The sequence below is a fragment of the Bombus impatiens genome, unplaced genomic scaffold, assembly GCF_000188095.3.
Source record: "Bombus impatiens unplaced genomic scaffold, BIMP_2.2 scf_2222, whole genome shotgun sequence".
Lineage (NCBI taxonomy): Eukaryota > Metazoa > Arthropoda > Insecta > Hymenoptera > Apidae > Bombus > Bombus impatiens.
Window position 1 is genome coordinate 1,080,930 of NT_178641.1, and position 24,449 is coordinate 1,105,378.

Consider the following 24,449-nt stretch of genomic DNA (forward strand, 5'->3'; position numbering starts at 1 on the left):
ATCACATATATCAGAACTACTTAATGTGTCATAAAGAGCATAAAATATTTTTTATTTTCATTAAAAATGTATTAAAAATATTAGTCATATAAGAAAGGCATAGTTATAGAAAAATTTACAAATGGCATATATTTTTTTAAACCAAATGTAAGAATCTGCGCATTGATTCGTGTACGTATTTATGCACAATAGGAAGGTTGTGATCTTATCCTAAATCGTTATCGAGGAATAATTACAAAGAACATATGTTCTTCCATATTATTCCATATTTATAAAATCATTAAAATAAGGAATCGAAAGAAGGCTAGCAACAGGCATAAGGTTTCTCTTGCATTCCGTGAGCGATACTAAGGTGTTGAGCACCTTCCTCGACAATCGGTGTACATAATATGTCTATATCGTTAGGATCCAAGTTTGTCGATTCGTATACTCTTATCGGTGTAGAGTTATGGTCAGTCGAAGGTAATCCAAGGAGACCTCTAGCAACAGTTAAGAATACATTCTCAATGCCTTCGCCTTGAAGAACCGACGTTTCATGATAGCTTGCACCAATTTTCGTAGCGTAAAGTCTACCCTCCTCTGCATTGACTTGTCGCTTTTCTATTAAATCCGATTTGTTTCCGATTACTGCTAATACCAGAGCTTCTTCCACGTTTCTTCGAAGTTCTGTCACCCATCGTTTCATTGCTGCAAACGTATTGTACTGAGTTAAATCAAATACCAACATAGCTGCATTAGCATTTCGATAGTACATTGGTGCCATTGATCTGAACCTTTCTTGTCCTGCTGTGTCCCAAATCTATATCCCATAAAACAAATAAAGCCATGCAGTATTCAGCTCTAATAATGTAATAAAGATATCTTTGAAAATTCAGTATATTATATTGTATTTTGTCTTGAAAGTGTTTATACAAATTCTTAAGCAACATCGAAAGCTATTTAACGTGTTCTAACAAATAGAAACATGGAGAACAAAGAGAAATAATTTTATATTTATCGTTGTACCCGTAGCATTATTCCTGTATCTTGTATATTTAACTTGCAATTAAAAAACAATGCTCCAATTGTAGGATTCACCTGACCGTTGTACGTTTTCCCAATATAATGCATGATCATGCTTGTCTTACCGACACCTGAAAAATTACAAATTAGAAGTAGATAGTATTATAAAGTAGTTTGAGCATATCAATGTAAACAATAAACTAACCTAAATATTCTTTAATAAAGCTATACAAGGTTATACATGGTTTCGAGGAATAAACGTATATAGGTATAGACACGAAATATAGAACGAAAGAAAATGAAAAATGTAAAATGTTTATTATTACGCAGAATTTACCTTGTGAACCCAAAATGACTATCTTTCCCTCTGTCTTCATTTTCTATGTTAAAGAGCAATACATAATGACACAGCTACCTTCCACTTTCATTTATCCTAGAAGTAATTAATTCAACAACAAGGTGATTTTTGTCATATAACGTATAATCTGGCAAAACAATTATTAAAAACGCTTCTTGAAAACTAAAACAAAGTTTCAAATACATAATAACGATCAGCGAATAATGTTAAAATAAGGTGTGTACATTATATAAAATCTAGATACTACATACCTGTTTTTATAAGATGACAATATTTCTATCCAAATACCGAAGTACACACTTGAGAAGTGAGAAACACGTTGAATTATGAATCATATTTCAATTGCATAAATAGATTTATCTATTGAATAAAACATAGTATTACGGCGACATCTATTATCACTGGTAACAACTAGCATCATGCCTATTCCTACATCTTTAATCTTCTATCTAACTACTTAAATGATAATATACCGATCAACATATTGAAAAACTCAGTTGTTATCGACGGAGGATAAAATAGAGAATATCTGTAATACCGACTTTGCGAAGAATTGGAGTGTTATTCACGCCCTCTGCGATTTACTGCGGTGAATATAGGAAACTATATTCAACTCAATTGTCAAGAACGATAAAATCAATATGTGCATACATACACAGTTTCACGGAAAGATCTTTATTAAACTTTTGAAAAGAAAATCTATCGATGTCAATAACTTCGTTTTGCGGCACACCGAATTTTTAATATCGTTCTTTATCATATAGTTTTTGACAAGTAAAGTCCAAAAGCCTTACCTTAAGGCGCGCAGCTGATTCATCTAAAAGTTATTATTTATTTCGGTAAACCGTGTAAATTTTATATACGTAACTTTTAAATAAATTATATGTACATATATCGTGTTCTTCCTCTGTAATATCCTCTGTAGTACGATATAAAGTATCAGTTAACGTAAAATCTGTTTCTAAAAAAACTCGAGCAAACGATGCTTCGTTGATTTGGAAAATTTTTTGGTATTTCCTGTACAAGATCAACGATAATCTAATAAATAGCGATGCTATTTCAGAAGGCGGTTCTCGTTCCTCCTTCTATGTTTCCGACGCCATTTTACATTGATTACGATGCGGTTAGCTCCTTCCAATTTCCCACCGTACTATACGTAAAGCGAGTATTTGTTCCGTTCCTTTAGTGCTATCCCTTCTTGGTGTTTGTTCGCTTCATACACAATACGCAGCCTTCGTACTCATTACTCGCCTCTCCTTTTTATCTTCCTCTCGTTTCTCATCATGTTCTCGTTTTTGTCGTACGAATTGAAAATCAGAAACGCGCGAGTCAAGATTTCGCCAATTTGAATTCAATCGCACTTATTTTAACTTTTATTTTACTTCAACTTTATCGACACTTCAGTTCCATGATTCGATTAATCTCGCGTTCGGTAAAAATGTGGCTCGTATGGCGCTCACTTTTGTTCTCGACACCTCGATTGATCGATAAATAGCCGGTTCACGGTAAAGTGAAATGTGAATATCACGTGACAAATATCACCTCGCAGCTCATCCAATAGGTCGCATCTCGTGATGCTCTCACTCTCTTTCTCTCTCTCTCTCTTGTCTCCTGGCATCGTCGTTCTTGAGTTGATTGTCGTAGATCTTATTATCCCCTCTTGTCTCAAAGAGGGACCAAGCTACAACTCGGGGGTGTGTATGCTCTCATATACTCTCTCTATTCGTGTTCATCTCTACACGTGTTTGCACGCGTGTGTATGTATACCTAGAGGTTAGTCCGACGAAGGGTGAAGTCCCCTTTGTAGCCTTGGGCCAACCTTGTTAGCGCTAATGATGGAATCCGTCGCGAGATCCGCGAACGAGACGAGTCGGATCTTCGATTTCCCGTCATCGCTCGCGCGATTATTCCTTCGTCAGTCATACGATCATTTTACGCCACGATCTTTATTCATCAACGGGAATACATAGATCCGCTGCATTGAAATTTCCAATACATAATTTTTAGTAACCCTGTTAAGTTTCGATCTCTCTCTTTCTCTCTATCAGATTTTTAATATTTTACGAACCTGTTTTCTCATATATTTAGCGGATAGGTTAAGTTATATACGAAGGCTACAGGTGGAAGCGTAAGTCACGTTTCGTTTGATTTTTCGATTAAATGTGCGTTTTCTCATCTATCGAAGTATTCGAAGAACGTCGGTAACATCACCCGCGCGGTTTAATTAACGTAGCGACTAAATTGCGCGATACTATTCGTTTCTTTTACGAAACATTATGGACTTAGGGATAGAAAGTAAGGCGCAGTGGCGAATGTAAGAAAGAAGAGGAAATAAAAGATAAATAGAAATAGGAAGGAGAGTTGCCGAGCGACCTTATCCACCGTTAGTCACGGAAAGCCATTAGACCGGAAAACGAGGTAGAATCGCAAAACGCAATGGCGTCTAGAAACAAACGACGGCCGATAGGAGCGAACAAGCAGTGAATCACCTAAGCACTTGTTTACCAAGAGAATCAAGAATTCAGGGATGCCGTTCCAAGTCTCGGAATCCTGCCCCATTGGTTTTCCAACCCCACCACGACTTCCTACTACACCGGAGCTAGCGCAATGTCGTCGTCGTCGTCGTCGTCGTCGTCGTCGACGTCGTCGTCATTCGTCCTCTTTGTCGTGTGAACGAAAAGGACAGAAATAGAGAGTCGAAGGTTGGGAGTTGAGAGTGAAAAGCGCATGAGGGGTGACGACGGCCACTGGCAGACTCGGGGTAGGAGAGAGAAAGAGAAAGAGAAAGAAAGAGAGAGAGAGAGAGAGAGAGAGCCGGGAAAGCGGCACTAGAATCGCTAAATGTAATTCGGTTAAAAGGGTTTTAGCAATACAATGCATATAAACATGAGTGCCCCGCCTCCGTTCTCGTCTGCGCGCTCCACACTCTTGCGCCACCCTCTAGTTAGTCCCGCGAAACACCCCGCGACCGTCGTAATCCTTAACTTGGCCGAAGCAAGATTTTCATCGTCTGCGTTCTAACGTGCGATCGACTCTGATAATAATAAAACGTACACTACACACGCTCCCCCGGTCAGATGTTACTCCGTAAATTATTCGGATTAAGGAAATCGAAGTTACGAGGTTCGACGAGAGTCCACTTTCCGATACCACGTCGCTGCTTCGATGAAATTAGACGATACAATCGGAAATTTGCGAAATTTCGAATTAGGTCATCAAAATACCCGAAACACTCAAGAAATTCCTGGCCGATAGAGATAGAGATAGAAATAGATAGATAGATAGAGATAGAGATAGAGAGAGAGAGAGAGATAGAGAGAGGGAGAGAGAGAGCAAAAGGTTTTACGTTATCATTGAAATATTAGACGTTGTACTATGCGAAAGCGATATAATTGTTGAATTTGCGTGAAATTAAAGAGGAGAGAGAGAGAGAGAGAGAGAGAAGAGGAAAGGAAATGGCACGAAAAAGTAGTCCTCTCGCTGATTTTTAAACGAGCTTTAAAACATCGCTATCTCTGTATTGGAAAAACTGGTTAGCAAATTTACAAACATCATGGCACAAAGCCATCCCTTTTTTCACATTTCTCGGGATGTTTAGATGCGCGGCTTGACGATTAGCGAATCCCTTCATTTAATGCCGCATGGAAGAATAAGAAAATAGGAGCAGCGTTGCTCGACGTTTTTGTTGAAATGCTTCCAAAAATCTTTCTTTACTTTCTAGATATGTTCCTGCATTTTCATCGTTGTTTTTCAATCGTAGTATCTTTAGTTAGCCGAAGTTAACCTTCAGAAGAAAGAAAAATGATAATATATGCACTGCGGTTGAAAAATACCACCCGAATGTCTTGATAGATTCGTCGCGACGCTCTGTGAATCTTATTAAAACGCACAAATTAATGGCAAATTGACGACTAAAGGTAACGCTCTCTTATGAATTCGTCTAACCGTAAATTTAAATCATTTATTAAAAATTTAGCGGCGGTACGTATCTTTCTTTTTACGAATAAATACACCAGTCGTGAAAGAAACCTGCCGATGTTTCTCCTCAACTTTCCTCGATGTTCAATTAATCGTAAGAGTCAGCGTTCGTTCGAACGTTTCGTTGTTCGATCGAAATTTATAATAAGAGACGCTATGAACTTCCCGAGCAATCTAACATTATCGAACCTTATCGATTTCAATTAACGACGTCAAACATAGAAAATATGGTTTCTAAATGTTCTTAAAAGTGTCATGGAGACCGATCCCCATTTTTAGAAGAACGATATACGACGATATCTGGTATACCGTATAGTTTTTCTTCTCCAGTTCCTTCCCATTCCTTCGTTGACGACTGGTTTTCCAAACGGGTGGTTTCCACTGGCTGTAGCCGGTAAGAGCAGTCGTCCGCGAAACATCGCGGAATTTGTAACGGGAAATTAGCATATCATAAATACTGATGATTCTTCGCTTGCGTGTGGGGATAACTGCGTGGTGGGAAACATATGATCGTGTCTCCTTTGAATATCATCCAGCTTATTTTTACAAGAAAAACCACTCACAATCAGTTTGGAAGCAACATAAACTTAAGACGGATTCGTTTACGTTGCGAATATCTCGTTGATTTTCTGTAATTTTAGTTAAACGCGTGACGAATTCTTCGCATCGATTCCTGTCGTTCGTCGATCCTTTTTCCAAGCTCCATGCAAACCTGCAACGCTTTGAATAAAATTTGTAAAACGAAGAGGAGTAAATATAGGAGTCGTACTGTTGTCTTCGATATTTGTGATTTATTTTAGGAACTTGTTGCGACATAATATGACGTTTTCCTTCGCATCGCACTTTCTACCCTAGACGTATACGAATATTATTTACAATTATGTAATTTATCATAAATAGATACGTGTTTTCAATTCATGTAGATCTAGAGCAACAGTTGGAGAAGAGTTACAGTCAAGAGTGTTCAATCTTTTCACAAGGCGCTTAGCCATTGCGTTCTAATCGATGGTTTTATACAACTATTGCTGCGAATCGTCGCGTATATATATAATTCCTCCCACTTTATACCCATTAATATAAGCCATATTTTCTTTTCTTCCCTTTGATACGAGCCTTCGTTATGTAAACATTTCAAAACGACTCGGGGGAACACCGTAAAGAGGATTCGATTAATTTTCTAGGCATATCGCTGCTGATAACGGCAATCGTGCGCATGCACCGGTCTGACATGGGCTCGAACTTGTGTACACTGCGTCTCATAACTACAAAACCACCCAGAAACATTCAATTTTTATCTACAGTGTTATGTATTAGTCACTGAGAAGTCACATCAATGAACTTGATAAATCTGAGAAGTAAGCGACGATGTTACGAACACCGTTTTTTAAATCCACTTTACGAAACCACCCAGAGATTTTCAATTTTTATCTCTATCGCGTTACGCGTTAGTCACTCAGAAGTCACACGAATGAACTTGATATTTTTTAAGTCTACCTTACAATCTATCGTTATTCGTGTAATTTTCTCGCGATACGCTTTTACGCGATAACGTACGTCAGTTACGAATAAACCTATGGAACTTACGAATTTAATCGATTCTTCGGAATTGAAATGAGAAATGAAATTGGAAAATTAATAAAAAAAAATAGCGGAATCGATCGGTGTGATTTCTGAGAGGTTCGTGTAAAAATCATTTTGTACCTCGTACCTCCTATAAGAATTGAAAATTTGAAGATACTTTTATAGCTACGAGCTGCTGTGTATTTATGCGTGTGTGCGTATATGCGTGTATTATCCATCGTATTGTTCCCTATATTTACATACGAGTTTTGCCATGTTACACCAGCATGCGTACAGTATAAGTCGATACTTACATCATACATGCACGCGACTCTATTTGCGATTTGTTTGTGAAATCTAATCGATCGATTTGCCATTGAATCCTTTTTGCACGTACATCTCTCCGTTTTTCGATCGACTAACGATGTTGTTGTTGTTGTTGTTGTTGTTATTGCGTAGTATTAAAAATTCACTCGAGAAACGATCGAACATATCACACCAAGTATCAAAGATATCAACAAGAGATTTAATCGACAAAATGACGCCAAGCAGCAACTTACATCGGTTGGTTCACATTTGGCACACCACTGGGTCGATCATTTTGGTCAGAGTTTTATACCACGTAAGGTCGATAAAGCGGCTCCTGAAGTTCGGTCGCGTTCCTCTGCGTTTCTTGTAGAGTACCTTTGCTATCCTCCTGCGGACTCGGCGAATTTGGATTCGGATCACCGCCAGTTTCCCTCTCGCTGCTTCTCACGTTTCCTCCGTCCTCGACCTTATTATTCGCCCGCGCCTCCTGTTGTGCCTTTTTACTCCTTTTCCATTTCATTCGTCGATTTTGAAACCAGATTTTCACCTGAATTTTAACACACATTGCTCATACATAAATTTTAATGGCAATTATCCATGGGATGCATAGTGACGTTCGAGTAAATGGACGTGGAGAAGAAAAAGGAAGGTCGTCTATAAAAACGTTAAAGTAACGAAGAAGTTTGCTTTTTACTATGGTACAGCGGAGTACTGAAACACGACACTGAATCGTATCGCTCGAATGCGAAAAAATTGTAGTCGCGTATAGGATACAATACGACCCCTTAAATCGCTGCAAATATACCTAAGTACATGGACTCGATATTTCCTTGCCGAATCCCACAAGAGAACGATGTGTAAATCCTTTGGACAACATATCACGTGCTTGAACCTCCCTGATGTCTCGTTCCCAGCCCTAGTACGTCTTCACCCTTCGAGGAAAGAAACGTGCTTTCTTCTCGCGATAATAGCTACAGTCACTCACGAAAGTATTCGAAAATTTTTATGAATATATAGAACGTATATGGTAGGAAAAATTTTTAAAATTTTACAATCTGTACTGTAACTGTGCTGTAACCAGACACGATTCTCGTGATCATAGAAATTGGGTTATAGAGTTGGTAACATTTGAAAGCGATCGAATATTAGATGTTTATCGCTTATAATTGATAAGAATTTTATTGTCAAACAAATTTATTAATTAGAATCGATGAGATTTTTATCAGAGATCTAAATAAACAGATGGAAAGAGATGTTACCCTCAGGAACTTCTTTAAAATTCTCATGAAACTGATACTCTAGGACGTGTATTAAAAAATGTTCCATAAAGTGAATAAAAGTAGCGAATTATCAAATATTACCTTTATTTAACGATATAATATCGAATTATTCATATGTTTGTCGAGTAAAAGGTACGAAAGTCGTAACACGAGGGGAAGACAAGTATTCTTGTCAAGAATAATACCTAAGTAACATTTTTTAATGATTTAAAGCCAAGCAAGCTACGAAACGTGAATTATCTGCATAAATATTACAAACAAATAACATATTCAGAATATCGATAATCGTAATAATTATTCGATATTATCGCGATACTATTGAGAACATTTTTAATATCGACGAACAAAATATCTTTCCTGTCGTAGAAAAATTGCTATTCTCATATTTTACAAGTTCTGTCGAAACTAACACTTTTATTTTCAACAACTATCTTTCATCTGTCCTCGTCGGAACTTGTAATGCGAGAACGTTTTCTAAAAAAAGTTCCACGGTACACGTTTTAAATGAGATCTATGAAAAAGTTCCATAATTCTTTCGATCTCTGATTTTTATTATCTTGATTTCAAGCGAAATACCTAATAATCCCTGATGTTTTAGTAAGTTTCTACAGATTTTTCCAGCTTATCTTGTTTCTCGTAATTGTCCTGATACTTGTGATCGATAGCGTGTATCGAATATATCACGATTAATTAGATTTAGTATTAACGAGTATTAATATACTTGGACATGCATTTCCTTCCTTTCGTCGATACCATAAGGGGAAGATGAAGGAACGATGTGACGAGGAAACGCAACGACCGGACAATTCGGAAACTAAATGCTTCAACTTGAATCAGTTGAATATCGAAACAAATCAGGGACTCAGTCTCCCATAATTCAGACTTTCGTTGCTATTTGCCGAGCGATCCGTCAGAACACGTAAGCTTCAAAGTTATGTTTAAGTTGTTGAACTATGCAAGAGATTCGCTCGTTCACGTTCGCCCCGGCAAAGGAGAAGGGTCCTGGATTATTTCACCGATTTCTCTGGAGGCTTTTTCCCTTTCTTCATTCTCTCTTCCATTTTCTTTTTTTACACCCACGTTTTTTTTTTTTTTTTTTTATACTGACGACTCGAATCGCCGCGTCTATCGATAGCGTGTATCGAATATATCACGATTAATTAGATTTAGTATTAACGAGTATTAATATACTTGGACATGCATTTCCTTCCTTTCGTCGATACCATAAGGGGAAGATGAAGGAACGATGTGACGAGGAAACGCAACGACCGGACAATTCGGAAACTAAATGCTTCAACTTGAATCAGTTGAATATCGAAACAAATCAGGGACTCAGTCTCCCATAATTCAGACTTTCGTTGCTATTTGCCGAGCGATCCGTCAGAACACGTAAGCTTCAAAGTTATGTTTAAGTTGTTGAACTATGCAAGAGATTCGCTCGTTCACGTTCGCCCCGGCAAAGGAGAAGGGTCCTGGATTATTTCACCGATTTCTCTGGAGGCTTTTTCCCTTTCTTCATTCTCTCTTCCATTTTCTTTTTTTACACCCACGTTTTTTTTTTTTTTTTACTATACTGACGACTCGAATCGCCGCGTCTTTCCTTAAGTGAAACAAACAAAAAAGAAAGAAGGAGAAAGCAAGAAAAAGAAGAAGAGAAACGACGAAGGAAACTAGAAGGAAAAAGAAGAAATTAAAAGAGAGAATGAATTTGAAGCGATTAAGGAAGCTATTAACCCTCGAACAGCAAAGGCTGGGTCAATTCTGGCTCATGCATATACTATATATAGATAGTTCACCCTTGTTACTTTCAAAATCGTCATATTTTTTTCGCGTGCATTTATGTTACATTTACGTATTATCACTCTGTCAAATTATACGAACGATTTTATTTTCTAAGTAAATTTGGTTATCACGCGGGAGCGAAGGGCCTTTCCCTTCGCACTGTACGACTATCGAATAAAATATTCGGCTCTCATGATAACAATGAATCAGCTTCCGCTGGACGAGGGTTGGTCTATTATGCATGTATTCGATTTAATTCGGTTTAGCGATTTGGTGTAGCGATTCATAAAGGTACAGATGAAGCAGCGTTTACCTGTGTTTCCGTGAGCATTAACGAAGTGGCCACTTCGAATCTCTTCGGTCTGCTAAGGTACTTGTTCTGTCTAAATTGTTTTTCCAATTCGAGTAGCTGTTGCGACGTGAAAGCGGTTCTCGGCCTTCTCGTTTTTCCAAGGAGGGCATGCTGGGCCGCGCAACCTGTCGATGATAAGTATATTTGGATATATTTAACATACTTGGCTCTTTTACGCGAAAGAATTCTTTTCTTTTTTTTAAAGAAACATTGTCCGGACGGTACACGCTTTATTTTATGATACGAGAAGCATCCTATTATCAAAGATTTTAATTTGCAAAAATATACGCTTTGTCATTCTCAGGCTCTGTTTTTAATCGCGTTTATAGAAACACGAATTTGCATGAATATTCCGCAGTCTGTTATTCCGAGTTTTCTTGTTCGACGCTCACAATTGAATGGAATAGAAGAAAATCAGTATTGCCTGTTATTGATAATGTTGGCTCGAATTAATACTAATCGCAAGGAGAGACCAATAAAAATCATCGAATGCTAATGCAATTACCGCCAGTGTAAATCCCCCTGGGCTGCAATACTATGATTTGGGGTTGAAAATAGGAAGGGGGAAAGGTAGAAAGGGAAGGACAGAAGACGAGGGTGACCGCCCTAACGATTAGCCCTATGAACGGGTCTTGGCCAGACCCGATTTTCTCTCCTTTATGACTTTATACGCGCAATAAATCAAAACGAAATTCGACTTCCTTCGCGAAGGGAACAACAACGATGGATCGATGATTATCACTGTCAAATCGTACAATGTATTCTTCAAGACGCGTTGCATTTTGCTTATATAAACGTAGACTATACACCCTCTATCGTACACACTTTCTCGTCCCTTAAAATTTCGATAAACCAAATTTGTACGACATTTGACTTATCGATAGCGATAAGATTCTGTGTTAAAACGAAAATTTTGATTTAAACCGTACATAACGTTGGCTCCAGTAACTTACATCTAATGAAAGAGAAAAGACCAGAGATTTCGCCTATCCGCGAAAAGATGTTTGTTGCGTGAGCGCATCGTCGTCGTAGCGATCTGTCAACATCCTAAGGCGGAAAAATGAAACAGGCCCATGGTGTTGAATGTTTGAATAAGCGGCTGATTAAGAGCGACATAAGGGTATCGCACGTTCCAGATTAATCTGGCTGTACGCGCGACTAAACATTGCCATGTGTACAAACATTGACAGCCGGTCACACACTTGCTATGTAGGTAAATTGGTGGGTCGCATCGTAAGCTGAAAGCGTTTGGAGAAAAAAGTATGGTGAACCGCGTTGTAAGATCTCGATGCGGATACACCATACTTTTCACCGCACCTGCATATCGTATAAGTACTTAACACGCAGCATAATGGTGACTTACGAAATCGTTTGAACATTTGTCATACAAGATCACCGTAGACCGTTCAAAATTTGTTCGTGATCGCATATGGAGAATTGCAAGTAAATTGCTATAATTTGACGTAAATATACCATACCCTACGTTTAGAAATATTTCTACGATCGAACGTAACGAATATCGTACATAATAACATATTGCTATCGATATTACTTCCAAATACAAACCGTCTATGGTTTGGTTTCGTTATTTATGTCGGTCGTAGATATATTAATCGTCCCTCGGAAAGATGGTTTGCCACCCGCTGAGCACATATGGTTCCATGATTTTCCTCCTTTTTCTCCGTTCCCGTCGCAATTGCTATCTCGGCGGTCGCTTCTGTTCGCCTCTACCGATTCTCTGCTATTCGTATTATTACATATTTCCGTTAAATTTGATCGAAACCAATAATCGTGCGATTACACAGACTTCGGTGCAGAAGACTTTGTAAAATCGTGCTAGATAAATGCATAAACGTTCGTACTCTAATTCTAAAACTTTCATCTATTTCGTAAATACGAAAAGAACGATGTTTTTTAAAGACTATTACAGTCTGTTTAATCTAATTGAGACGTAGCCAATGTTACAAAATGATCGAGTTATTATCAGTTTCGTTTTATGGGCTCTTTTCTCAGAAAGCTGAATCGTCTTCGAACAATTTCGTTCCTCTCTCTCTCGTTACCTTCGATGTTTCCTCGGTGAATTTTGATTAAATCAAGCGAAGTCGAATGAAAAAGCGAAAGCATCGATACATAGTGTTGGGAAGCCACTGGAATTGCACGAGTACGAAGGTGCCAGGGAGAAATGGTGCAAGTTATGACAGATGTCGGTAAACAAGAAGGGCGGCACACCATCGAGTGGACAATCACCATTTTCGTGCTCCTCTGTGCAGGGTGAAGCAATGGGGTGCTGTTAAGGTTAACGTCGTTCTCACCCCGCTACACTTTTATCATGATAATTTAATTTATTTGGGGTCCTATTAGCCGCTTCACGCCAGGCTGCTCTTAAATCATGCTGATCACCATACCGGTAAACACCAGCCATTATCTGTACTTAACGCTATTCTACCCCACTATTGCTCATATTTCCCGCCCCCCACCCGGCTCAACCTCTTACTGTACCAAATACACACTTCTCCAATTTGTGATTCCATTTGGTATCGTTACTATCGTCTTTTGGTTTTCTCTTTGTCGCATCTGGTCTGGTTCGAAGGGCGAGGAAGTATTTGGTAGTTCGTCTTAGTCAAGACGTCCTATTTATCATTTCAAAACTGAACACGATGTCGTGTTAATGAAATAACATGTTCTGTAGATCTGCATTTATTTTGGAAGGAAATTGTCGATACGTAATACGATCGTTAGTGAAACGACGCGAGCCGTAAAAATATTCTGCCACGGATTACGAACATATAATTTCGATAGAACGTACGACCAGCTTCAAGAGACTAATTGACAATGGACCTGCTGAGAGCAAAAGTAGACTAAGCCATAATTTTTCTAAATGGAAGTTTACGTTTTAAATAGGTGGAGTTAATGCGCAGAGATTCGTTCAATTGGGCAGTAGTCAGAATTTTACATGTCACTTGTCGCAGTGAATCTGCCCTATGTAGTCTGTACATATACGGTTCATTTCCCTGTTACTTTTGCTTCCATTCTACTGCAATTTCCTGATCCTCCTCGTTCATCTTATCGATCTTTTCTAGTTTCCTATCCTTATTCGTATCTTTATCCCTGCTTCTTTCCTCCCTGTTTTCATATTTATAAAATGAAACATACTAAAAACGATCAAGCACATAAACTCTTAGAAAGAGTAGTTATATCGTTCCTGAAATTTCAGTGGTCGTAACGCGCACTCACTGGAACCATAGTCCTACTCGTAACTTTATTTTTCTTTTTCTTCTCATTTCTCTATTCTACTTATAAAATGAAACTCATCGTCATCCACCGTTCGATTTCTACGTTGCAATCATCGCGGTAAATCCTACTACACAGTCGGTACATGCACGGCTCCCTTCCCTGTTACTTTTCTTCCCATTCTACTGCAATTTTCTGATCCTCCTGATTCCTCTGGTCGTCGATGCGTCCCGTAGTTTCGTATTCTTACTCGTAACTCCATTCCCGTTCTCCTCGTTTTCCTGCTCCCTGGTCCCTCCTCGGTTTCCCTTGATGGGTGTGAACGGGCGTGTGTGCACGCGTGCGTGAGTGCGTGCGTGCGTTCCGGGCGCGTGTTCGCGCGCGCGCGCTCGCACCAGATCTTGCTCCCTCTCCTTGTCTCGTATAGCGGCGGAAGCTCCGCCTGCAGCCCCTGAGTGCTCGATACGACCCGCCCCCAAATTCTCAACCCCTCGTATCAGAGGTGAACGAAGACGAGGCGAGGGTAACGTCGGTGGGTATCCACCATCCCTCTACAGCCTTGATCGCGAGACGTCATCGACTCCCGCTTCCACTTGCGCCATACGATTGGAGATCCGCGGAAGCCAGTGGCGAGGGCAGATGAATACCGAGCGAGGAAAAAGTTGGCCAACTTTTGTCAGAGATTATTTTCTCTACCCAAAATGGTTGGATTTAATTTGAAACTGCGCTCCGTGAAACTCGCCGCGAATCACGTCATAAACATCCAGAACGTTACCATTTACTTTTATCATCGGGCTACTACTAACTGGACGAGCTCCGCGTCTGCTTCCCCTACCAACTACGCCAGGCGTTGCGGTAATCATCCGCAGGATCGACGATTTTATCCGTTACCATTCTCGCTGTATATGCACTTGGTTATCTATCGTACGATTATCTATCGTAGAATACCTATTCAGGAATAAAATTCCGGCTTCTCGCTTTAATTTTTCTCGGGTATCTTAATTATCTTGATTAACGAGGGCGGAGCGTGTACAGACATTTCGATTTCCTGATGTTTCACTTGGAACGTGTTCCCACGAAATTAAAACAATCACGACATTAGCGATTAAGATGTAACGCGTTAAAAATTACAAGATACTTGGTACAAGCGTATATTTCGTATAGCAGGATTATTCGTTTTATTGATAAATCTCGATATTCGGTGGAACCTTATTTAACGCGTATTCTACGCTTAAGACGAGTGTTCGTGCTATGTACCGAGTTTTTATCAAACGAACGTCTTGTAATCGTTATGTACGCTTCCGATCTAGTTTCCGATTCGGTCAGTACAATCAAGACAAACGTGTGTCTCGTTGTAGCGCTAATGAAACTTGCAATTGTTTCGTACAACGCATACGATACGAACGTAAAAGTTTCTATGCTTTCGACTACTTTCGTCAGCCGGTGGTGTACATCGAACACGGTCATATTTATACACGACGTGTACACGGAAAGCTGTGCTCTCGTGTCATCGTTTGCACGAGACCATGTGGCTACGGCGCGATCAGACCAGATCATAGAGATATAGGATGGTTTGGGCGAACGTGGAACGTTACACATCGGGTAACCAAGATCTGTTTGCTTGCGGGCGGCCAAACTAGCTGGCAGCTAATTCAGAAACACCATTACCGCCTACATGCCTATAGACAGGTAGACTGACGCGACCGCTACTGCAACGCCACTAGACGTTTTCAACGTGTTTCCATGTATCCATCTACTAACGTTCCTACACACTCTGCATACGCGTTTCCGATTTCTATGTACGCGTATATAGCGTGTCTGCGCGCGCTCACGTTTATGCACATCACCATCTTTCCCATATGTGTACGTCGGTGTGCAATTAATTGCTGGTTTCTCATTTCTCAACCATCATCGACGATATCGTATACAATATCGCGAAAAGCTTCGTCGAGATTAATTCAAACAGCTCGAGACTGCTTTATCAAGGGAGGACGTGTTATTCGCTTGACGCGAACGTCCATATACTTTGATAGAATAATAGTAGTAGAAAGTAACGAGCGTACGACGTACTAAGTCGGAATCGACACGATTTTCGTCGAAGCTCGAACGCTCGGTAGCACGACTAACGACAATGATCTCTTACACGTTCAGGAGGATGACCAAATCGTACGTTTAACCCGAAAATGTAGGGAAACGATAGTTTCGATAATACGTAAACCGCGAATGTTTATGCGAATTCAGATTATCGTTCCAACCGTTAAAAGCTATAACGAGTATCGCGTTGTAGATATTTTATACACTTTCGCGCGTTATCTACTGTCCATCTTTAAATTTCCCAATACGAGAATCTTAAAACTCCTCTTTGAAAAACAGAAAATATACTTAGAAATTATGACAACCTTGCTCGTGGTCTTCGATTTCTATCGAAATTCAAGCCGTAAACGACTCAAAAACAATATGTACTACGATATAATCGTTATTAGGCGTTTTTTTTATTTTTTCGGTCTCCTCGCAACGAAGAAAGGAAAAACATCGATACTGGTTAAAGTTACGAGACATTTCATAGAGATAGATAAAAAGCGATTTGCGTTCTTGGATTGTTTCAAAGATGAGCGAAATTAGCTGTTGGAACGGTCTATGTAAGTCCGTGGAGTTTCCATGGCAACCTTAGAACGTCTGCGTCGGCGTTATGCTATCGTGGAGAGAAGGGCGAAGGGGATGAATAGACGGATGAATGACGCACAATTAACTAATTAAATCATCCGCCAACCCTTCGCGTGCTTCATCTCTCGGGTATCATCCCCTTTTGTTGGCAGACCTCCTACCATCTCTTCGACATCTTCCGCCATTATTTTTTCACCGTAACTTGTAAAGCGAATCTCGTTCCACGTTCTTGGTGAATTCGGAGAACGGAAAATCGACGAGACCAAAGAACTGTTGAGAAATTCAATCCGGTACGACGACGTCTAATATTATATAAATTATTATCATTTCTCTTTTTCGATGCTTTTCGATTAATCGAAGTATCTCATAGTCTTATCCTATTCTTCTATTTACATTGTAAATTTTATCTCTCGTTTCTTCTTCGTGTTACTCGTCGTTTAATTTACCCTGTCATTTTTCGTTACACGTATTGCTTTACACGTACACGTTGTGAGACAATCAATAGGATCGTTGGAAAATCGAGAGAATCGGCCAGATTACGTGGTACGTTTCACTTGTATATTTTTAATATTAGGTAAGCGCGAATCGATAATCAAAGACAAGATCCATGTATTTTACATAGATCCGTGGGTCTTTTCCTTTTTTTCAGAAAGCTGTTCGATCGTTATTAACGGCGTGGCGAAAGGAAGATGCCAGGCTTAAAAACCTTCGCACGTTAAACACTGGCGTGGATATCGCGCAAGTTGAAAAGTCGTTTCGGTCGATTTCGATTAATCCGAATGCAAACTGGTATCGGCCGGATGGACACGCGGGGACACGGGAAACCGTTTTTAGTGTACACGAGGCAGAGATATCGGGATTTGGGATACGCCGAGGATGGAAGATCGCGAGTTAGCCGGCAGCCACCGGTATCGCACTAGTTAAATTTCGATACTGCAAAGCTCGACTCAAAATAGATGAAACACGGTGTTGTTGGAATATCGTCGTTGGTATAACGCGCGACAAATATTCCACAAATAAAAGCTCGCGTCTACCTGTTTTCCACCCTGCCTCTCCCTTCCCGTGTCAGCTCACCGTGCCGAGCCGCTGAGTCGCGTACTCATCGTTATTTACATAACGTCGAGAGCATACGAGAATGCGAGACTACAGGTGAAAGAGAGAAACGGCAGACAGAGACGGTGGACATAGGAGGAGGAGGAGGAGGAGGAAGAGGAGGAGGAGGTGGATGGAGGGGAGGAGAAAGGGCTGAACGGGACGATACTCCCATCCAGCAATTTTTTAACAAGTCGTGTTCGTGTTCCCTGCCGACGCGATAACGGCCGCTTCAGGTGGGGCTGAATGCAACCGTTTTATTTTATTCCGCGAGACCGCTTTTTTTGTACCCGTTGCTCGTTTTACGCTATCGGGTTTTCGCCTTTTTCGTCGACGTTGGATTGCTCGGCAACTACCAATCAGGATCATCTGACAGAAAGTACCCCGCACTTCGCTCCGAACACCTCTCACTCTCTTTCTCTCTTTCTCTCTTTCTCTCTCTCTCTCTCTCCCTCTCTTCCACCCTCTCGCTCTAAAACACACACACACACACACCCACACACACATACACACGCATATACACGTACAATCGCGTTCCGTTTACTCCCGCTCTTCCCCCATTTTTCTCTCTTTCCCTCTCTTTCTATTCTCGTTTATTCGGATTCGGTCCATCTCGGCATCCTGGTTCGCTACGTTCACTGACCAATTTGTTCGATAAAAGCTTTCGACTGATTGGCTGGACAACGCGACCACTCTCTTTTTTCTAAGCGTGAAATTTACCGTAGTAGTAACCGGAATCATCTTCCTTTCTCTCGTGATCCTCTCTATTCGCCGGATACTCTTCTTCATCTTTCCTTCGAACCTCGTTGTTATTTATTCCGGCATTCTCGTGACGTTTCTGCGCTATCAGGACCCTCTCGCGCGATAATTTGCTAATTGCGTACCAAATAATATCAGCGAACAGACGAGTGGCAAGTTACGGGTTACAGATAATTCTACGATCATCAAAGTCTCCCCGATAATTCTACGATTCTAGAATTTTCCACGAAACCACCCTTCCCTGTTTATTTCGGTCGTGTACAGGTAATTTATAATTGGCGATTCGTAAAATTTCGCCAATGACGTTAACTCGGTCGTGTAAAAGGGTTTCCTTTGGTGTTTGTGTCTTACGGTCCTGCAAACATTTATACAGAGTTCGGTGATGTTTGTTATTTGCTCTTTGAACACTGCTGCAGGTAGAAGCGAGCGTAAGATATCAGGGCTGTAACAATTTCCCGATATCTTGAAATAAGGGATGTTATATTTCGAAATGAACGGTACAGATACGTATTTTCAACAGTATGCTGCGAAACTGTCCCTCTGTGTTATCATTTGACAACCAACCTAAAAACTGGAGTAGCCAGTCAATATAGCATGGTAAAGAGTTACATTAAGCATGTAAACATTCGTTATCTACCTATCGTACGAGCAGTCTGTCGATCTATTTTATGACGTTGTTCGTACGTCAGGGTAACGTTGAACATTAGTGTTCCAAACAAATTTTGTCCCATCGATATATATCAATTTTAGACGAGAGATATTACCACAGTAGTTTGGTCGACGTTTTAAAAACACGAAATGGTATTGTCTCGCCTTCTAATAGCGTAACGAATAATCTGAACGATAACAGACTTTCTTTAAATCTTTAAAACTTTTCGCAGCCTTGCTATCGCACGTCATTTATAATTTAGAAACGATTTGTGAAACAATTACAATATTAATTAGCCTTCCCTAGGTTGTATTATTTTCAGATAACGAGGAAGACAGAATGTTTATAAGGTTGTTACGGGTAGTAGTTAATCTACCTTACGTTTAAATATATGAAAATTCTAGTTTAATTTATGGTTAAGACGATCGATATCGTAATGAACACGAGCAAAGACGATAAAAGCACGTTAAGCCGAGAAGGAGAGAGTTTTCGATTTCGAGGTGAAGAGATTATATCGGTTATCACCGATTATCGTGTTTTACAAATGTTCCATATCTGCTCTCAAGACGTATTTTTATTATTAATTATGACTAAGTTGCGTATTTTTATGCAAATTCGTATTCCTACGCGTACGACCACGGAATTGAAACCCGAGCGAAAATTCGGATGTCCGTCCTCGAAACGTTAAAACGAGAAGTTTGGCGGAAAGTAGATGAGAGAAATTTGGAAATTTGACGTATCTTTGAGTATTGTCGTATCGGTTTTATTACTCCGTATCGTCTATCGTAAAAATCGATTTAATCGAGTCGGCCAATTACCTACAAAATATAAAATAACTGCGACTCGATTTGCTCGTAATTTTCAAATTAAACGTCGTATCTCGTGAAAAGCAGGCAAGCGTTCGGATAGCTATCAACGATAGCGCGCGTACAAGAAAATTCGCTGCGTGAAACGTAGAAGGTCGTAATCTGAAGTGTAAAATGTGAAATTCGTGTTCGATGGACGAAAGATCGATACGAAACGACCGGATGCTCGGCGAGTGTGGAAGAATTAGAGACGAAGTAAGGCATTTGGTAAGATTACTAACTCACCGGCTAAATCGGCGGGTAACCTCGGATACAACATTCCAGTCCTAGCCAACCACTCGAGTTGGAGTGGATGGATGTGATGCTGCTGAGGATGAGCACCGGCACTCTGCGAATGTCCGACGGGTTGACCTTCCTTGTGTATCGAATGAAACGCGCTACCACCGGCAGGATGATAATATAATCCTCCGGGATGTATGAGGGGACCACTTGGATGTAAGAGAAGCGCTTGATTTTGTCGTGCTACTCCCGCGTTGCTACCGAGCGCGCTATAATGGCCACTCGGTAAATTCGGATTACCAGGGATAGCGTTGCCACTGGGTTCCTCCGATCCAGGGGAAATCGGAGGGCTGGAGATGGGACTATGGCTCGCGTTGCTTCCGGAGCTGGCGCTTCCCGTTCTCGTAGGATCAACCTCGATCGAACCGTCGTCCTCGATATTTTCCAACCGATCCACTCGAAATCCTCCGTTACCGATGCCAGCGTTTTCTCCTTTGAAAGGCGTTTTCGTCGTTTCTTCTACCGATTCCACGCGAATACCGGACAAATGAGCGTCGCGTACGGATCGGTCACGAATATCTTGTCTGTCACTTGGATCGCGAATAACTTGTAAGTTCGACGGCGAAGCGAGTCCGTGTTGGACGACGGTTCTGTCGAACGGATGCAAAAGGCCTCCGAGGGAAGATGATGTTCTTTGCTCGTCCGTTCTAACAGCGCCGATAAGCGCAGTCCCATTACCAACGCCGACCGCAACTCCGATTCCAACTGCGCTCGCAGTTTCGGTTTCGCCTGCACCGGTGCAAGCGCGAGTACCGAGGTTAGTACCGGTAACGATGCCGGTTCCAGCGGCTCCGCTTACACCTCCTAGAGTGCAAGAGGATTCTCGATCGTGGCCACGGATCAACGAGTTCGTCAAACAGGGGCTCGCGTCGATGACAGAATTTCGCGTTGCGAACAGCGATCTTTGGTTCGGTCTATCGGATCGTTCGTGATCCAGACTCTCCGGTTTCCCAGTTGCCCGACCGAGCAACGCGTCGATGCAGAACGACGTTTTCCCAAAGGAACTGTGACGTCTGTCGGTCGAGTGAACCGCGTATTCCTGCGGCGAGATTCTACCCGGCGAGTTATTCGACTCTCTGTAGTGACTCGCCACCGCCAGTGACTCGCCACCGCCGATACCATTTCCTCGGTGAAACACTTTACACCGGTGTCTTCCGGGTCTCGAAAGAAACTCGCCGCCGACTCGTTCTCCTGCTTCGAGAAGGAAGGTCTCTTCGCCTCGTTCTCTTCGCGATACCTCGACATTCGCGATTCCTCACCGAGCTCCGAAGGAGAGCCGTTTTCCACGAAGCGTATGTTTTCCGGAGATCCGATAGCAGTCTCTCCTCTCACCTCGGAGCCGGGCGACCGCACTTCATCCGATCTCGGTGAACACGAACGATCGCGGCCCTTTTGCCGTAAGGAGTAGCCGGTATGTTGACCCGTCTGTTGTTGTCGTTGCTGTTGATGTTCCTGTTGCCTCTGTCGCAGGTACGAGTCCTCCGTGATCCCTTGGGCGTTGTAATGCATACCTGGTTCGTGGTTTAGCGACCGTGCGAAATTCCTCAAATCGATCGGTTAGTACATACTTGGTATCGGTATCGGGCCCCTTCACGAACACTACTTTTCGATCGATCGTCTATCACTTGCAATTTCGACCGCGTTTTCTCGCTAACCGCGCGAGACTCGATCATACGCGTATAAATGTTCTCGAGCGTCGATAGAAATACGTCAAGTCCAACCGATTCAACTGGAACGGTAATCGATCGATGGTCGATCGCTGTGGCCGATCGACTTCTGATCGGCGTACGGGACTCGATCGATCGATCGAACGACCGCACAACCGACCGACCGACCGGCCAATTCAACCAACCTCACCCTTTAATACGGAATCGCGGATGTTGCACGCGATTTGCGATTACGTTACGCGACTCTGTCCGTCTTCCGGGTTATCGTGTTCGAAACGAAACGCAAACGTACGACCACCGATCACCGATCGTTCACCGACGCGAAACGCGTGCGTTTTTCAGTGACGAACGAATCAACGACCGGTTTTGATTTCGACCGGCGATACGAGCGATTAGCTCGACGCCGCACCACAAAGTGACGTCGCGAGGAACCGCGTGTCCGTAACGGGAAAATCGCTCCCCTCTGCTACTGCGTATCCGCGGTCAGTCGATTCTGCCACGCCTATCGCGGCAAAGCTCGCGGTTCTGCCACGCCTACACCATCCCCTTTGTTCCCCTCTGCTTCGCCATCTGTTTCTCTATCTCTGTCATCGGTTCTCTAACCTCGGATGTCGAGTATCGGAGTTCCCCGAGTTCCTGCCGACTCGTGATTTCTAATTCTTCGCTGCGAGTTCCTCGATTCGCGATCGCTGCCACCCACGACGATTCTCGATTCGCGAGCGTTCGACGCAGACATCGCCAAGCCACTGCGAATACCGCGAATACCGGCGAGCTTCGAGGCTCGGGCATTCGCAGCCTGAATCCCCGGGCGTCGCATTTCCAGCGCGAAACCAGCATCCAGTTCTGCCCTCTTTAGGTAAAACGTTCCATCTGGTAGCCGAGTTGTCGAAATTTTTCTCCTTCGAGACCGGGCTAAACGATAATTTGAACCACTCACGAGGCTATCTCGATAACGCGCGAATTCATTTTCGGCTCGTGCTCAGACTTTACGCTTGTTTTTTAATTGTCCGATAGCGTAACGGTAGCGTAGTCGGTTACGTGGCAAAAAGAGACCTAACGTTTCATTCTACGTTCGTCGTAATAAATTTCAGCTACTGAAAATGTTCCTTCTCGCCAATTTTCCCCTGTCTAGACGAAACAGGTGTTTCGTTCGATCGAGAGAGAGAGAGAGAGAGAGAAAGAGAGAAAGAGAAAAGATGAAAGAGAGAAAGAGAAAAGATAAAAGACGAGAAAAGATAAAAGACTTTGGATCCTAATAGTTTCGAGAGCCGAAGGAAACGTCAAGTTTCGCGAATCCAGAAATCAGATTTCAAGCCATCTCTGCGCTTTAATTAAAGAGGGCAGAGTTGCACGCTGCTCGCGTATCAAGGAGCAAGATCTGTATCTCGTTCGATCCGTCTCTTATGAAAGTAGGCGAGGAGACGAGGAGACAAGAAAGAACAGGGAGGGAAATAAGAGGCAAAGTTACGAAGAGTAGAGAGAAATAGAATTGCGAGTGGAAGTGACGAGAGACGAAGTAAGAGGAAAAGGCGGTACTAGAAGCGGCGGCAAGAGGACTGCAGGAGAGGAAGATGGGAAACGAGAGCAAGAAGAGACGGAGAGTGAATTCTCTCTTATGAAACGAGATTTTCGTTCGATCCAACAACGACGAGCACGGAATACGATAAGGATAACCGATATGTGCAGTTGCTGGTACGTGATCGGTCGAGAGAAAACGGAGGTGGATGAACGATCTCTCGATTTTCGTTACATTTGTGTATACGCGTATATAGAATAAGATAATCTAAAAATAATTGGATAACGTTTGGTAAAAACGCGAAAGTACCAACGACGAGTTTACGTGCGAAGGCTGCGAGCGAGAGACACGACGGATACCAACGGTTTTAATCGTTTGGAATTTAGGAAAAGTTGATCGAGTCGATAGAATCAACGATAAATGAAAGTTCCGCTGGTGTTCAAGCCCATCTACGTTTCGTTCGATCGTATAAAATTCGTGACTCTTTCCAAGGAAATATCGGTGATATCTGTCGCCTTATCGAGCAGCTAATAGCCGCCTAATAGGTATCACACCCAGTTTTCAAGTAATCGGTCTGTTATCGGTTGTCCCGCGATATTTTACGTGGGTCCTACAACGCATTTGCTTATCCTGCTGATAAAAAATCTATTCGTTTTTAACCGCGTTTAGTTCAACGTATCTAAGCCCTCTCAAATATCGTTCCCTTATCGAGACATTGATTTTGATTCCTGGTATACTTATAAAAAACTAGAAGAAGGGGAGGAAAGTCCGAGGGGAAACAAGGGTGGGCATACCAAAAAAAAAAAAAAAAAAAAAAAAAAAAATGATCTGTTCGATGAAATTTTCTTCCCATTTCTCTAAAAAGGAATCCTTAGAACCAGCGAAGGAACGTCGATTTTCGGAACGTTAATATCTTGCCAATTGTCGTCTTATTTACTCGCCTCGATGATACGCGCGTTTTATCGCCCGTGTTTCGTTACCCGATCAAGAATAAAATCACTTTTTTACTCTTTTTCCTAGTAAGTCGATTTGTTTTCATTTCGACAATTTATACGGATAAACTAGTTGCGCGTAAAAGAATGACAGATCGCCGTATCTTTCACGC

General features: G+C 41.7%; 2 protein-coding genes across 3 annotated transcripts; both read right to left on the reverse strand.

The window, feature by feature from the left end:
- Window positions 1–103: 103 nt before the first annotated feature.
- Window positions 104–1,726, reverse strand: LOC100750059 (ras-related protein RHN1). Of its 2 annotated transcripts, none has more exons than XM_012393252.3 (4): window positions 1,612–1,726; window positions 1,340–1,522; window positions 1,006–1,133; window positions 104–799 (listed from the first exon to the last, which is right to left on the reverse strand). In XM_012393252.3, exons 2-4 carry the CDS (start codon window positions 1,377–1,379, stop codon window positions 305–307), a joined length of 663 nt encoding a protein of 220 aa, XP_012248675.1. In that variant the 5' UTR covers window positions 1,380–1,522; window positions 1,612–1,726; the 3' UTR covers window positions 104–304. The 2 variants fall into 2 exon arrangements, with proteins under 2 accessions (XP_012248675.1, XP_012248676.1); XM_012393253.2 differs by having other exon boundaries at window positions 1,340–1,435; window positions 1,612–1,720.
- Window positions 1,727–6,119: 4,393 nt separating this feature from the next.
- LOC100750176 lies at window positions 6,120–22,771 on the reverse strand. Its single transcript, XM_024371958.2, is given in 4 exon segments — window positions 6,120–7,754; window positions 10,583–10,746; window positions 20,108–21,257; window positions 21,260–22,771. Coding segments are annotated over 4 exon segments (1,968 nt in total). The 5' UTR covers window positions 21,671–22,771; the 3' UTR covers window positions 6,120–7,511.
- Window positions 22,772–24,449: the final 1,678 nt, after the last annotated feature.